Raw genomic sequence first — 17,857 nt, forward strand, 5'->3', positions numbered from 1 at the left:
CGAGCCAAAAATCAGCTGGCCAGCACACAGATGCACGTTGGAACTGAGCTAAGACAACAGTTCGCGTGCCAATAGATATGGCTCTGTGTGCCACCTGTGGCACCCGTGCCATAGGTTCACCATCCCTGGCTTAGAGTTTTAAACAAGGAAGAAATTCCTGTAATTCACAAGGGAATTCACAGTGTCTAGTGTTTGACATCTTCCCCCAATTCTGTGTGGATATTGTTGAGTCACAGGTTTCTAAATTCTGTGTGGATACTAGTGAGTCACAGGCCTCTGAATTTTGCGTCACTAGTCTAATGCTCAGAGTGAAAGTTCAAGATAAGATAAAAACTAGCCTTGGATCAATCTGAGGATCTTGTAACAGGTATCGCCTGGTGCACCAGTTGTGGCCCTATTTGGACGGGGAGTCATTGCTCACAGTCACTCATGCCCTCATCACCTCGAGGTTTGATTACTGCAACGCTCTCTACATGGGGCTACCTCTGAAAAGTGTTCGGAAACTTCAGATCGTGCAGAACGCAGCCGCGAAAGCCATTGTGGGGCTTCCAAGATTCGCCCACGTTTCTTCAACACTCCGTGGCTTGCATTGGCTGCCCATCAGTTTCCGGTCACAATTCAAAGTGTTGGTTATGACCTTTAAAGCACTACATGGCAATGGACCAGATTACCTCTGGAACCGCCTGCTACCGCACGAATCCCAGCGACCGATAAGGTCCCACAGAGTTGGCCTTTTCTGGGTCCCGTCGACTAAACAATGTCGTTTGGTGGGCACCAGGGGAAGAGCCTTCTCTGTGGCGGCCCCGGCCCTCTGGAACCAACTCCCCCCGGAGATTAGAACTGCCCCCACCCTCCCTGTCTTTTGTAAACTACTCAAGACTCATTTAGACCGCCAGGCATGGGGGAGTTGAGATAGCTCTTCCCCCTAGGCCATTACAAGTTATTCATGGTATGTTTGTGTGTATGTTTGGTTTTATAATAGGGGTTTTTAGTTGTTTTTATTATTGGATTGTACATGTTGTGTTTATTATTGTTGTTAGCCGCCCCGAGTCTGCGGAGAGGGGCGGCATACAAATCCAATAAAATATTATTATTATTATTATTATTATTATTATTATTATTATTATTATTATTATTATTATTACCCTGAAACCTGTAATATCAACTGATCTGCATTTTGCCCAACGTAACATTTTTCATCGAAGCCAGCTATGATTGTTCCTAATCTGGTACAGATGGCTCTCGAGTTATGAAAGTAGTGGACTTTGCCCATTCCATTCATAACCTGAGGATTTGCGAAAGTGAATCTTATACCTTGAACATATCTACAAATCTCCATTTTGGCCTGCAAAGTGCTGGGTGAGGAGCTGTTTTGGCTGGCAAAATGCCAAAAACGTGCAGAGCAAATGTGGCAGAACCTCTGCGGTTGCTCGTACAGGTGAACAACTGAGGTGGTACACAAAGACGACATGTTCATAACCACTAGAGGGCATTGATCACGTAACTTCAAAAGTTCGCTAAAGGAACGCTGGTAACCAGGAATTACCTGTATTTCAGGATGTTCAATTTTTCATCACTGTGCTGACTCTATTCACCTTGATGATAGTCATCCTCTTCTCTTTCCTTCCAATTTCCCAGCATTAGGGCCTTTTCCTGAGGCCTGGGTCTACATTTAGTGTATCTAAAGTAGGATAATTGGAGCCTGATCCTTTGTGAGAACTCTACGTTGATTTCTTCAATGAGCCTTTTGTTGATTTTCTTGGCTTATCCATCAGAGTCTTTTGGGTTTCATGGAAAAAGACTTGGGAGAAAAATTAGAATGTTGTTCTAATGGAATAGAATAGAATAGAAATAGACTAGAATATACAGTGTTCCCTCGATTTTCACGGGGGATGCGTTCCGAGACGGCCCACGAAGGTCGAATTTCCGCGAAGTAGAGATGCGGAAATAAATACACCATTTTTGGCTGTGGACAGTATCACAAGCCATCCCTTAACACTTTAAACCCCTAAATTACCATTTCCCATTCCCTTAACAACCATTTACTCACCATTATTACTGGTACTCACCATTGAATAAGACACTTAGTGATCCTGATATTTATAAACATAATTATTTATTAACAATAATTATTTTTTTGGTTATTTATTTGCAAAAATTATTAGTCTGGCGATAAAGTATGACATCATCAGATGGGAAAAACCGTGGTATAGGAAAAAAACCCGCAAAGTATTTTTTAATTAATATTTTTTGAAAAACCGTGTTATAGGCTATTCGCGAAGTTCGAACCCGCGAAAATCGAGGGAACACATTAATTCTTTATTGGCCAAGTGTGATTGGACACACAAGGAATTTGTCTTGCTGCATATGCTTTCAGTGTACATAAAAGAAAATATAGAATTGTCAAGAATGTGGTATCAAGTGTTGTATCATGTGGTACAACACTTAATGATTGTCATAGGGGTCAAATAAGCAATGAAGAAACAATCAAAATTAATAAAAATCTTAGGATACAAGCAACAAATTACAGTCGTACAGTCCTCAGTGGGAGGAAAAGGGTGATAGGAATGATGAGAAAAAACTAGTAGAAATAGAAGTGCAGACTTAGTAAAAAGTTGACAGTGTTGAGGGAATTATTTGTTTAGTAGAGTGATGGCATTCGGGGAAAAATGTTCTTGTGTCTAGTTGTCTTGGTGTGCAGTGCTCTGTAGCGACAATTTGAGGGTAGGAGTTGAAGCAGTTTGTGTCCAGGATGCGAGGGGTCAGTAAATATTTTCACCGCCCTCTTTTTGACTCGTGCAGTATACAGGTCCTCGATGGAAGGCAGGTTGGCTGCAATTGTTTTTTCTGCAGTTCTGATTATCCTCTGAAGTCTGTGTCGGTCTTGTTGGGTTGCAGAATACAAATTATAAATATTGATGGTAGCAAAACTACCGTATGCACAAAAATGGATGGACATATCGATTCCCACCATGAATGAATGGCTACAGAAGCTGATGGAGTTGGCAGAGATGGTTAAATTGCCCTTTTTAAATTAAAGAAAAGTCTTCAAAGAGGGGCGGCATACAAATCTAATAAATAATAATAATAATAATAATAATTATTATTATTATTATTAAAGTACTTTTGTTGCTACTTGGAAACTGCTTCTGGACTTTGTTCTTGAGGTGGGGAAAAATGAAACTTTGATTTTGGGTATTACTGATCAGTTGGATTTGTTGTTATGCAAATGACTAGTTTATATCATTATGGAAAAGTAAAAAAACGGAGATTCAATGTTAATGCTTTATTCTACCGCAACAGAAGGAGTCAGAAGTCAATGCTACTTCTTTTTTCTCCTTTCTCTCCCTTTTCTTTCCCCTTCTCCTCCTCTCCACTGTGTCCTACTATTTCCTTTTTGCATTTTTGGTTTTTATTCTATAATCTAATAAAATAAAATAAAATTTAAAAAAAAAGCTACCAGTCTTCTCCAACATGAAAGTTCCAAAGCATCAATATTCTTCCTATCCTGCTTCTTCAAAGTCCAACTTTGGCTTCCATTGGGTGTCACAGGAAGCACAATTATTTGCAGGATGCTACTGTACTGCAGGCCACTGAAGCTGACTGTAGGTCTGTAGGTCAGTGGGAGCAATATGCTGACTCTGTTAAAAAGCGCTATTGCTAACATGTTGTAAGCCGCTCCGAGTCTAAGGAGAAGGGCGGCATAAAAATTGAATAAATAAATAAAATAAATGCCTAAACATTCCAAATATGAGAAAGATACTGTACATAAAATACAGCTTCTTTTGTAAAGGTTGGTGATGGCATGGACACATCCCTGTGCAGACAAGGAGTCCGAGGAAAGCTAAGGGGATGCGCTTAGCTCTTAAAGCAAATAATCCTCACCTCTGGACATGTGTTTTAACCAAACTGATGGCAACAATGACAGGCTCTTTGCAGATGCTTAGTGATCCCCCCCCTTACCATCTGGAGCTCAGCTGGGGCTTAAAAATAGCTCAAGTTAAAAAGATTTGGTGGAAGCTACAGATGGCAGTCTCTAGTATGAGACTGTTGAGTTTGACTTCTGCTGTACGGCTTAGTGTCATTATACTTGCCAACAGAAGCAGTTTCTCGTTGCCTTCTTTCAAAGGGTTGATTGTTCCTGACTTCCTGATCCCATCCACAGGCCAGTTTGGGCATTTCCTGGTGGTCTCCCATTCCATAACTAAATAATCCAGAGACTGGGGTTTTGTATTTGTTTGTTTACAAGAACAATTTTATTTATTTATTTTATTTTACTTTATTTATATGCCGCTCACTCCAAAGCGGACTCAGAGCAGCTAGCAAGGTGGGATAAATACAACAATACTAAAATACAATAAAATACATGATAAATTCAGTAATATAATAACAATAAAATAATATCCTAAAAAGAGCCATACACACACAACAGTCAATCTAATTCCAATTGGGTTGGCCCTGTGCTGCCACTTGCCAAGACTAAAAAAAGTGGAGAGTTTTTCTCCTTCACAGGATTAGAAGTGATGTACAGTATGTATGTATATAACGTATTTTTTGCTGACAATGAAAAGGAAGGGAGACTAGTCTAGATCTATTTCAAGCTTATTTTGCACTCATCAGCTAGCCATACCTTTACCGGGATTTGAACCTGGGGGAAACACATACACGCGCGCGCACACAGACTCTATCTATCTATCTATCTATCTATCTATCTATCTATCTATCTATCTATCTATCTATCTATCTATCTATCTATCTATCTATCTATCTATCTATCCATCAATCTACCTACCTATTTATCTATCTATCCATCCATCTCTACCTACCTACATCCATCCATCTGTCCATCCATCTACCTCCCTCCCTCCATCTACCTACCTACCACCTACCTAACAACCTGTCTGTCTGTCTGTCTGTCTGTCTGTCTGTCTGTCTGTCTGTCTGTCTGTCTGTCTGTCTATCTATCTATCTATCTATCTATCTATCTATCTATCTATCTATCTATCTATCCATCTACCTACCTATTTATCTATCTATCTATCCATCCATCCATCTCTACCTACCTACATGAATCCATCTGTCCACCCATCCATCTACCTCTCTCCCTCCCTCCATCTACCTACCTACCTACCTACCACCTACCTAACAACCTATCTCTCTCTCCCTCCATCTCTATCTGTCTACCTACCTACATGTTGTGAGCCGCCCCGAGTTTGCGGAGAGGGGCGGCATATAAATCCAATAAACCTAACCTAACCTAACCTATCTCTCTCTCCCCCCTCCATTTCTGTCTACCTACCGACCTAGTCTGTCTGTCTGTCTGCCTACCTACCTACCTACTTCTATTCGTTTGTCTGTCTGTCTGCCTACCTACCTACTAAACCTGAATCCATAAAAGCTAAATGCTTAAGAGATTCAGGATTGATAAAACAGCAAACCCCTTTTGGTTAAAAGGCTGTCATTCAGAGTGATGGAGAAGAAGTACCAAATCAGATCCAATAACTATCAACGTTAACTACTTCTCCACGGATGTTCGCTGAATTTCTCCAGAATTGACGCGCTCTCTTTCTTCGGGACGAGAAGAAACAGAGCGCATAAAATTTCTTCTGCCTAATCCTGAGCGATCCTAGGAAAGTCTTTCTTTGGGGGGCTCCTCTGCACGTGCTCAGAGTCTGTGTCGCAACGGGCCTGGAAAACCAAACCCGGCTCGCGCGGCGTGAAGCGCGCTGGCCACGAAAACCGGACCAACCAGCAACCGGGGTGGTGCTTCGGTTCCTCGCCACTGCCGCCCTCCCCCTTTTCTTCGGCCATCCCCTCCCCTCTAAATGTAGCGGCGCAGTAGGCACCGCCGCGTCGCGCACCTGCCGCAACAGGAACCAGCCGCCGCCGCTGCCGCCGCCGTTGTTGCCTCGCCGAAAAGTTGCGCTCGCCAGCCCATCGAGCTTTCAGGGTATCCGGATGCGCTCGGAGGAATCGGCCGCAGGAGCCACCGCCGCGCCGCCGCCGCTGCCGCCTCTGACAGGATCGCTCCGGGTCGGGACGGCGCACCGGGGTCTCCCGCGGCAGAAAGGGCGAGCCGATCCGGGTAAAAAGCGAGACAGGCTGCAAAGGCCGGGGGAATGTGTGGATCTGGGCGCGGGGCTGCGGCAAGTGGAGGGAGGGGGTGGGGGACCCTGCGCGGGGCCATTTTAGCTTCCAAATTCCAAGCCCGGGACGCTTCTGGCCGTCCTCGCCTTGAGGAGAAAGATTCGGAGAGGCGGATCTTCTACGGCGCGTCTCCGGCGACTATGAGCAACGGTGGCCGTGGGTTTATCATTGTTATTATTATTCCGAACCCCCCCCCCCTTTCCCTGCGGATCCACGCGTGGGTGCTGCGGAAGGAGAGGGAAGCCTGAGGGGAGAGAGAAGGAAGGTGTGGGGGTGGTAGTGTGGGCGGGGGGGTCTCTTCCAAAGCCGCCCCTCTCATTTGAAGGGAGGCCATGATGGGGGAGCGCTCCGACTGGCGCGGCGGCGGCGGGGCGGGGGGAAATCGGCTGCCAGTCACCCGGCTGAGGGAGGATGATTCAAGGCGGCACGCTCGGCCCGATACCGCCCCTCGCGCCTTTTACACCCGCGCCGGCACCCGAGCGACCGAGAGCAAGAGATGAGCGCCGAGAAAACAGCCGGTAACCCGGCCAAGGAGCGGGCAACGCGGAGGGGTGGGTGGGAATTAAAGAGGCGGGGGCGAGGGGGGGAGGTCGTGGAAGGAGAGAGGGCGCTTGTTTTGTCCGGGAGGGTCGAGGAAGCGGGAATAATAATAATAATAATAATAATAATAATAATAATAATAATAATAATAATAATAATAATAATAATTTATTAGATTTGTATGCCGCCCCTCTCTGCAGACTCGGAGCGGGGAGTTAACAACAACTAGATGACCTGCTAGGTCCCTTCCAACTCTTGATAATCTATTAACGAGTTGGAAGGGACCTTGCAGGTCATCTAGTCCAACCCCCTGCCTGAGTGGGAGACCCTTACGCCTAGGATCGAACTCACCATGATTGTGAGGCAAAAACTCTACCGTTGGTAGTGGGGCTCCGAAGGTTGACCATGGGAAGGCGCGAGTGGAATCCATTTGGGGAAGGGAGGAAATCATCCTTTTTTCTCTTTCCTCCCTAACTCTGCTTTCCTCCATCCTTTTGCCACTCTGACTTTTTATAAAGATCCTGATATGGAATCCCCGCACCTTGAACTGCTGGAGTCCCCTGATGACTGTCCATCTCCCCTGGAGCTCAAGTCCGCCCCCAGTAAGAAGATGTGGGTCAAGCTCCGAGCGCTGTGAGTAACCCCTATTTGGGGCCCTGGGTTCAAATCTCTCCATCTTTTCTCTGTCTTTTCTCTTCTGTTAGGTTCCCCCCCCCCTTACCTCTTGTCCAATCGCTTTCCCATGTTCGGTAGCCTTGGATACTTTTGCAGTTTCTAGTCGATGAGCTCTATCCCAGTGTTTCCCAACCTTGGCAACTTGGACTTCAACTCCCAGAATTCCACAGCCAGCGAATGCTGGCTGGGGAATTCTGGGAGTTGAAGTCCAGATCTCTTCAAGTTGCCACGGTTGGGAAACACTGCTTTATACCATCCAGCTCCAACCGTGGATAGGAATGCTTTAATTGTGGGGTTTTTAAAAACATTGTTATAATATTGTTTTGAAATGTTGTGCGCCGCCCAGAGTCCAGAAGGAGTTGGACTGGCTTATAAATCAAATAAATAAATTAAATCCAAGCAGTCGGACTTAGCCTGGCAGCTATAATAATAATAATAATAATTTATTAGATTTGTATGCTGCCCCTCTCCGTATTCTCGGGGTGGCTATGATCTGCGAGCAAGGGTTTGCTACAAGCATATGCATGTGTTTGTTGTGTAGTTATGGCAATGGAAAGGGTGCTTGGTTTGCAACGTGCCCGACATAAAAAGGGGGGTCTTCTGGTGGTTCCTTGATGTCCTGTCAAACCCGACTCCCTTCTTTGAGGTTCAGTTAAGCTTCCGTGCATCCGAGTGAGTTGATCATGTTCAATTTTGTCGAAGATGCTGGCATTGGGAATTGCCAGGCTTCACCGCTGGGAGGCTTTTAATTTTTTTCCCCCTGCCGCAGCAATTAATAGAACTGGCTGAATAGCCTCAAGCTGCTTTGGTGTGGGACTTTCCTCCCCTCCCCATACTCCTGCTGTTGCCAGCTTGCTCTCAGTTGTGTGTGTTGAAGGGGGTGGAGGAAGAGAGGCTGGTTAGCATGAAACAAGGCGTCATGCTGATGGGATGAGTGTGCGTTTAAAAAGATGCTTGGGGTCATTTTTATATCCGAGGATTGAAAACTTGGTGGGCGTTCAAAACAAAAACTTGCCTGCCACTAATTCTTGTCGTTTAGGGTGGCGTGAGAAGGAATAATGGAAATCCACCCACCCCAAAGGTGTACACATATGTAGTGTATACCTATGTTGAAAGTATACACAGTTGAACACAGAAAATCTCTCTTTTTGTCTCTGCCTTCAGCTCATTACTTCTCACCTGTCTTTTTGTTGTTGTTATGATTAATTGAAGACTGAAAAGTATTTTATGGCCTGAGGCAAAGGTTGTGCTTAGCTTACTGAGCTAAAAAGTCCACAGCGTTCATATTAGAAGAGCGGTTTCCGCTATCTCTGAAAAGTTCCAAGCATAGACTTCAATTTGCATACCCGGTGTGGCATAACAGAGGAGGAAACTGAACTACAGATCAGATAGATCTTGGATGAAAAGCGAATCATCTTCAAAGAAAAACAAGAAAGCACCTTTGGGACGACCATGGCCTGGACGACTGAGAATCTCCATAGACATAGAGATCAGAGAGTTATTGCCCGAAATCTTCCTTGCGTTATAGATGGCTTAGCTAGCCTACTGTCTGCTTAGCGGGTTTTCAGTGCTAGTGTTATTATTGTTCCTAATATCTAGAGATAACCCAAAGCGTTGTGTAGTTTGGAGGTGACCTTTACCAATCCATTCAAGATAAGAATCCTTTATCATTTGCCTGGGAAGCAGTCCCTGTTCAGCTCAGTGGAACAGTTCTGAGTCTATGCATCATTTCCCCCCAGATCACAAAGAGCTATATGGCCAGAAGCAACCTGGTTTTTCATACAGAAGGCGTCCCTTTTGATTGATTCAGGACTTAATTTATACCAGTGAAACTTGTGGGATGTGCTGTAATCTGCTGTTTCTGGATCCCAAATCACTGTAACTTTTGCTTCTGAACTCTCTTTTCTTTTTTATTTTCTTTTATTATTTTAATAAGTTTTTATTTACAAATATACAATAAATACATAAAAAAAACATATAACGACAGTTGACAGTTAAAACATGGCAAATTACATAAACAATAATCGTGGGTTTGGACGATAAGCCAAGATATAAAGACAAAACAATCAATGGACATACAAACTTATGAAGAAAAGAAAGAAAAAAGGGAAGAAGAAGAAAAAAGAAAAGAAGAAAAGAATGGGTGGGTGTACGGTAGAACTGTGTTAAGAATATGAACTAGTTGGAATTGAACTCTCTTTTCCATGATCCAACATTGTTTGGGGATTTTGGATAACAAATCCCATCGTTCTCAGCTTGGTTCATCGTTGTTCATAATGGCCAAGTCACATGGGGCTTTAGCATGGTGCATATAGATAGCTGTGATATATCCCTGGTTGGAATTCGTTAATGTCCTGCCGCTTGCTGGGAACACATAGCTGAAATTGTGGCACTGTGAAGCGGTACAGTGACTTGAAGGTGGCCTTTTCCCTTACAAACCCCCCCCCCCTTTAGTTTCCATGATCTTACCTGTTGTATGCAAACCTGCAGAGATGCTGGTCTAATCTGCAGAGTTCACTAGGTGACCTTGAGCTGTTCGGCATCTCTCAGCCAAAGCTACCTACTGGGGTTGTTGTGAAGATGGAACTTGAAAAGAAATGGGAAGAAACATCATTTAAATCACACAGAGCCCTTTTGGAAATCCAGACATGACAGTTGAGTTACAATGAAAAGTAGTTTGTGCTTGCAGTTGGATTGGTTGAACCATCCATGTAGTCCTTTCTCCAGCTTGGTTTGTATCCTAGCTCTTTAGGAATCTGGTTCTAGCTCAACAGGGCAATTTATAAAGGACTTCCACAGGAAAAGAAGGCATCCGCTGTCAGGTTGAGTGGCAGATATTTAAAATAACCAAAGCACAGATTAACACCTAGGTGTGAATAGCTAACATTTTCAAAGGACTGAATGGGACAAATGTGATGTTTTGTCAATAGCTGGCAAATTTAATTAACCTAAGTATTTGAATACTTAAAAAGAGAAGAGCAAGGCTGTGGAATGGCTGGAGTAGGACTAGCCGTAAACCTTGTTTTTTCCTGACTTGGAATTCTCCCTCACTCCCATCCATGAATTACTGAAGGGAGGCAGTGTGGGATAGTAATGGGTTACAGAATTGAGAGATACCTCATAAGGTCAGGATGGAACTGTAGGAGCTCTTGGGACGAATCCTTGGCATGTCTAGTTAAAAGGAACTAGCAGCAGATGTTGGGGTAGGATCCTGTTTCTGAAATTCTAGAGGATTACACAGTAGTTAAGCAGAGAAAATCAGAGGTCAAGAATCTAATGGCCTCCAGATGTTTTAGATGCCACCGGCTGTAATCTACATCTGGAATAGATATGGCATTAGTGACACTGTCCCCTAGATGTTGTGATCTGCACAATCGATGAACGTTTTGTTCAAGATCATCTTGAGAATCATTGGACTGAATGCCCTCTTCCCATCCTTACAAACTGAAGCTGTTAAACACTATCTGGTCATTACTTTTGGAGGCTCAGCGCTAAAACTTTCATTGCATTCTCAGGATATGTATCTAAGTATATTAACTATAGAGAACCAGTTTTGTACAGTGGTTAAGGTGCCAGGCTAGAAAACCAGGAGACTGTGAGTTCTAGTCTTTGCCTTAGACACAAAATTGCCAGGGTGACATTGTCCAGTTACCCTCTTTCAGTCATCAAGATTGCAGGGACTATTCCAAGCAGTCATCAGGAGTTTGTGGATGTTAGATTGGGAATGGCCTTGTGATCTCATCATGTCCCCTGTCCTCTTGTCACTGTTAGTCCTTCAGGCAACCACCGTATACTAGATTGCACCTGTTCCTCGATTATAACCAGGGAAACTGAGAATGAAAAAGCTCACAGGTGCTTTTCTCTACCTCTGTTTTTCCGAGGAACCATTTGAAACAGCAAATTGTGGAGATGACACATTCAGATATCACACTGGCATGCAAGTCAAGGAACTGGGATTTAATGTGGACCTTGAAAAATATCTACTGTTTAGGCAAATGTGTATGTGCTGTGGTGAAATGTGTGAATGGATACTATGTTTTGTGAAATAATCTTGATTTATTTCTTCCCATGTTTGCTTTTTTTTGGGAAGAAATTGCATGACTTCCATGAAAGAAAATATTTATATTATAATTAAAAATATTAGCATTACATTAGAACTGATTGTTACAGTCAGGTTTTTGTGTTGATAAATATTTCGGCATGTTTGTGTGGTACAGGAGTTTTTGTACAGGAGACTTATGGAAAAATTATTTTAATTACATTATGCTGGTTTTGAATCTGATTAGAACAAAATCAAGGGAACTGTGTTATTTACTTTACCCCCAGAATTATCCTCCTACCTTCCCCTTGGCTATTCAATTTTATATATTCACATCTTGTGGTTCTATTTCTCACAGATATTTCATGCATTGTGCCAGATCGTATTTTCTCCATTTCTGAGTTAGCTGTCCTGTTAGTCGCAATGCTTATTCAAATACAGCATTTGACAAGTGTAGGAAAATCAATACACACTTTATTGTTATTGTGTATTTTATACAGGTTTGCCTTATTTTCTGTAATCTATCCCCTTGACATTTAGAATCTCTCAACATTTGTGCTTTTTCCTGTAGGGAAGCTGCTCCAATGTTTTAAACAATTTTCAATGGCCTTTTCTGCTGGCTTATTCTATAGATAAACTTATCAACAAACCATGTCTCCTGATTTTGCAACCTGATTTAAATGTAATACAAACCATAGCAAAAGCACATCAGGGCAAATTTTCCATATGATTTTCTTCTTTGTATCTTTATGTGTATGTGTATGTGTATGTGTATGTGTATGTGTATGTGTATGTATATGTATATGTATATGTATACACAGAGATACATATACATATGCCTTGAGTGGTTAACTTCTATACATGTAGCTTTAACTTGCCACTGGTGGATGTAGGATACTTATGGTTGGCCTCCACATAACATTAATCTGCGTATGATGGAGTCATGCAGAAGACAAACCTTATAGAATGCTGAAATACATTGCCTGCATTCTAGTTATACTGGAACTCAGCCAGTTGTCATTTATGGGGTTTTCCCCATTAGTTTCCTCTAATTTTAACTCCACGGAAAAGGAATTCCATACTCATTACCATATCTTCCCCTTAATCCCCGTCCTTCGGCTGTAAAATAATCAGTACCTTTTCATCAAGCCATCTCTTGGTTGAATAAACTTGGAAAGAGGGCTTGAAGAAGGAAATGTTGCAGTCTGTGCCTCAAAATGTGACTCCTTATAAGGCAGTGATGTCTAACCTTTTCCAGATCGGGTGCCCAAAGCACACACGTGAATCTGTCTGTCTGTCTGTCTGTCTATCTGTCTATCTGTCTATCTGTCTATCTGTCTATCTGTCTATCTGTCTATCTGTCTATCTGTCTATCTGTCTATCTGTCTATCTGTCTATCTGTCTATCTATCTGTCAAACCGTGTCTGTCTGTCTGCCTGCCTGCCTGCCTGTTTATCTATTTGTCTATCGTGTCTGTCTGTCTGTCTGTCTGTCTGTCTGTCTGTCTGTCTGTCTGTCTGTCTGTCTGTCTGTCTGTCTGTCTGTCTGTCTATCTATCTATCTATCTATCTATCTATCTATCTATCTATCTATCTATCTATCTATCTATCTATCTATCTATCTATCTATCTAATTCGACTTCTACGCCGCCCAATCCCAAAGGACTCAGGGCAGCTTACAATAACAATAACTGGTGGATTCCTATAGGTATAACCAGTGAAGGGCTACCAAAATGTTTACTACCACACTGTGGGTGTGGCTTATGCAGGATGCTCTGCATTTTCTTGCAACTTCTTTCAGTGCAAATTGGGTGCTCTGGGGTGGAGTTCCATTTTCACTACCCCGCTGTGTCCGTTCCCCCTGTCCGGGCAGCAGCCCACTGCTGGGTATAACTTCATTATAGCTTCCAGCACCCATCGTGGATAGGCAGTACTGAGACTGTTGGGAGCTTCATATTTCCTCCTTTATGGTAGCTAGAAATCTTGTTGTTTTGGAAACTGGAATATGTGGGCTGAAATTTCACTTTTGTTCAGGGCTTTGGTATTGTTTTGCTAAAGTTTTTAGCAGTGCTTGATTGCTCTGAAAAATGATGAAAGGAATATATTTTTGTGTTGGAAAAAAATACTTTGAGGATTTCCTAATCATTCCTGGTTGTCCATTCAATATGTATTTATTTAGCCGCCCCGAGTCTTTGGAGAAGGGCAGCATACAAGTCTAATACATTGAATTGAATTGAATTATTTCCTACCGGTCTTGTTCCCTGATCTGTTTCAGACCAGGCAGAGTGATTTTGCCAAAGAGTTTATTTATCTGTTTGATTCTAGGTGGCTTACTTTACATCATTAAACTGGTTTCCTAAAATAAAAACCATAAATAAATATAACACAAGCAAAACATTAATGTAATGCATCATCTCCTGATGTGAATGGTTATTACTAGTCCTGATGCATCTTCTGCTTGGAAGGGTCTCTGAAATATATACATATATATATAATCTATTCTAGTCTCCCTTAATTTTCAAATTCAGCAAAAACATGTGACACGCATGCACACACACACACACACACACATATATTGTATATGTATCACATGGTTTTGCTGATTTTTTTTTTAAATTAAGGGAGACTAGGATAGTACTATTTCGCCCTTGTTCTGGCCTCATCAGCTAGCCATACCCTTACTGGGATTTGTTCCTGCAGTTTCTGCCTTGTACGGCAGAGAATTAACCTCTAGGCCACAGGATCTGGCCATGTATGTATATGGTCGAACAAGGCCGAAATAGTGCTATCCTAGTCTCCCTTAATTTTAAAAATTCAGCAAAAACATTGATACATATACATACATACATACATACATACATACATACATACATACATACATACATACATATTTGTGTGTGTATGTGTGTGTGTATAAATATATATTAGTATGAAAGGGACCATTGTAGTCGTGAGAGCAGAGTATTCCAGAGTGAGGGTGCTACTACTTAAAAGGTTTGTTTGTGAGTTCCAATCCCCTTTATGGATTTGCACCATCCTATTTTCGCTCAGGCATAGTCTATGGGGGAGGTTCTGTTTGGAACAGACAGTCTCAAGGTATCAATGACTGAAGTCAGAAATCTTACAAGGAACTCAGGTTCCATTGTGCATGTCAGTTCTGGGCCATTTGTCTTGGAAGAAGACAACCAATGTCGAAGGCAAATCATGCTGAAGCTGCAGCAGCTTAAGGTTCAGAGAGCTTTTGCTTGAGTGGGGCTTGGACTGTTTAAATGTCACATATTTGATGGAAAGGTGACTGGCAGCTATGGATGTGCCTTAGGCGGCTTGTATCCTAAGAAGACTTTCCATTCCATTTGTAGCCATGAAAGACATTCTGCAGAGGAGAACATGAGTGAAGAATCCATCTCCACCACCCTTCCATTGTGTTTTAGCTTTTGATTGGTAGATATTTTTGTAAAGTTTGCACAAGGAAGTCTTTTTAGCATTCCTTGTTAGGATATGTCTGTTGCTTCAAGACTGGACTTCTTACCATGTTTCTTGCATATACTTGATCTTACCTTTCTACTCTATTTTTCAACCCTGTAAACCAAGAAGTTTAATACCTGTTTTGTGTGTGCTTATGATGTTGTATCTGATGTGGAGTAGTATAGGGATGCTGCCAAGATACTCGATGTGTGCACATCTATGCCTGTGTCTTTCGTATGTGTGTATATAGATAAATTTGTATTAGTTTATAATACAGTATTTAAAGAAAATATAAAAGTAAATCATAGGAAAAATAGGGAAGGAAAAGTGAGGGGAAGAAAAGGGGTCAAAGAAAGGAAAGGCGTTGACTTCCAACTCTCTTTGGCAAAGTATTAACATCAGGGCATTAACATCAGACTTCAACTTTTTACTTTTAATAGTTTAAGCCAGCCATTTCTATAACAAGAAGTTTTTCTAATTGGTAAAATCCACAATTAAAGTTTCATTTTTCCCCATCTCGAGCCGAAAGTTCCAAGTAGAAATGAAAGTATTTGTATTTATACCTATATCTTTCTCAAAGGAGACTGAAGCTGGGGGTTATTCTAGGGCTACGAGATGTGGCTTGAAAAAAACTGTATCACCACTAGATGGCAGCAGATATCTAGCCCTAAAATATCATAACATGTCAGTCTCCATTTTGGTGTTCTGTTTTTCTTATATTGGCCTTGTATGGGTTGGCTATAGGAGAGTGTGGCACTGACTTAGCATTTTTCATCCCTTTTCTCTAGCTTCCTGTTCTGTCTGGGTGCCCCCAGACCTCAACACCAACTGGAAAAAACAGCCAGACACGCTGGTAAAAGCAAAAGTACTTTATAGCTTGAAAAATAAACACAGAGAAAAACCTGTTCTTCCCCACAGGCAGGTTATGAGACTTTACAGCAGAGTCCTGATGTCCAGACAATACAGCAGCCTTCTTGCTGGCACACCCACCACTGTAGAGAATAAGACCCCCCACCTTTCCCCCCCAAGGTTTCAGTATTCAAAGTCACAAGCCAGAATTCCAAGACGCCAAAGAGCACAGCCAGGTCCCAGGACTCCCAAAGATAATACTCCACAAGCCAGGAAGGGTGGGTCTGCCTTTTAGCCTTTCCAGAGAGCACCACACCCAAACCCAGCTGTTGCCTCTTTAGTGCTGAAAGTACCTAGCTAATTGGTCCCTTCTTTGTGTTGCTCTTCTCTGTCCCAGATCGATTATTGCTTGTGCATTTTCCTCTAAGGAATCCAGGCTGCTTGCTGGGGAGAGCTCCCTCTCGGGGGCCTCTGGCTGTTCCCCCTCTTCCTCAGCCTGAGATTCCTCCTCCTCGTCTGCCTGCACCTCCTGTTCCTCATCCTCCCCCTCTGAGCAGGAAACCGACAGAAGATCAGCCGTTCCCTGAGGGGCCTCGGACGGAATCACAACAGCTTCCATTCTGTATGGTTGGATAGTGATGGTTTCACAGATATTCTAGATATTGTTTAGTTCAGATGGGTTGAATTACTCCCATCATCCCCACCCTATCCTTGAAGGGAGGATGATGGAAATTACTCCAGAAATATCAGACAGTTTGGGGGGGGGGTTGGAGAACAAGCTGAGTTCCTTGTCCAAATATGTACGAGGATTTTAGCAGCATTAGATGTTAAAATACCTGTTTCAGTCTCAGGAGAGTCTCAGGAGAAGGGCAGCAGAGAAATAAATAAATAGAAAGGAAAGAAAGAAAGAAAGAAAGAACGAAAGAAAGAAACCACACATAAGGAAATAGCAGTTGCACTTAAACTTATATACCACTTCCCAGTGTTTTATAAGTAGTTTCCAGAGTCAAACAGTCTGGATCCTTAATTTTACTGACCTTGGAAGGGTGAATCAACCTTGAACCTGGTAAGATTCGAGCTGCCCAAACTGCAGATAGCCAGCAGTCAGTAGAAGTAATCTGCAGTACTGCATTCCAGTCTCTATGCTACCACAGCTCATCGGGTTTATAAGGCTACCATTTTCTTTCAATGTCAATCATTATATTGGAAAGTTATAGCAGGTGCCAGCACCTAGCAAACCATGGCCCATCTTTAAAAGGTAAACAATGCCTGACATCTTTCTCAACACTTGGTTGAGAGAGATCATCAGGCAATTCCAGAATAGTAGGCTAGATTGGAAATTGGAAAAAAAATATGGAAGTAGGTAATGGCAGATGATTTCCATATTTTACATGAAATCACTGAGCGTCTCTCAAACTCTGTAGAACTCTGTCTAAAGTAATATAAACTGATTGTACTGGGAGAATATAATCTACCTGCTGGATTTGGGGAATAGGTTCTTCATTTTAGAGGATCGAACTACACTTGAGAAAATATCACTCTAATTGGGTTTTTCCTATCTTTAAAACTGAGGAGGCAAATTAAGCCGTTTTCCATTTTCCTAGGCTACAGCACAATCTGAATAATTGAACCTGACCTATGTTTCTGCTGACATCTTCCATTGCTGTTTCGTTTATGTAATCTAATGGCTGTATGGTGCATGTATTTATTTCTTTAAACTGTTTGCGATTGAATCTTTTTTCTGTCTTGCTTTCTCATTAATTCCAAACAGCTTGTGTATTAGCTTGGCAGTTAGTACATTTTAAGATCTGTGTTGGGAGATACAGTATTCCTTGCCTGGCTGCCCAATTTCAGTTATTCCTCTTGACAATTGCATGATTGATAGGGATAGAACTGTGCCGATAGTCCTGCCCAGTCTGGTAACCATTTAGGATTCTGGATTGTTGTGCGTGAATGTTAAGAAAACTGAAGACTCTGGAACTCTAGAAGAGAACCAATCCAATGTTCTATTTGTTGTCAGTGCTAAATGGCATACATAATGCTAATGAGGTCTTCCTACATTATGAGGCCTTCCTACATAAACCCTCTCCTTTCAGTGTTTGTCTTCTGGACCAAATAGGAGAAACCCTATGGGAGCAAGTGC

At 42.4% G+C, this 17,857-nt stretch overlaps 1 protein-coding gene across 1 annotated transcript in view; it reads left to right on the plus strand.

The window, feature by feature from the left end:
- The window catches only part of PDE1B (phosphodiesterase 1B), a 230,555-nt gene that overhangs the window by 34,159 nt on the left and 178,539 nt on the right, over positions 1-17,857 (plus strand). The window contains exon 2 of the mRNA XM_070741008.1: positions 7,206-7,320. Within this exon, the coding sequence (XP_070597109.1) occupies positions 7,214-7,320 (107 nt within the window). The 5' untranslated portion in view covers positions 7,206-7,213. The remainder of the gene's footprint in view (positions 1-7,205; positions 7,321-17,857) is intronic.

Source organism: Erythrolamprus reginae, chromosome 2 (genome assembly GCF_031021105.1).
Source record: "Erythrolamprus reginae isolate rEryReg1 chromosome 2, rEryReg1.hap1, whole genome shotgun sequence".
NCBI lineage: Eukaryota > Metazoa > Chordata > Lepidosauria > Squamata > Dipsadidae > Erythrolamprus > Erythrolamprus reginae.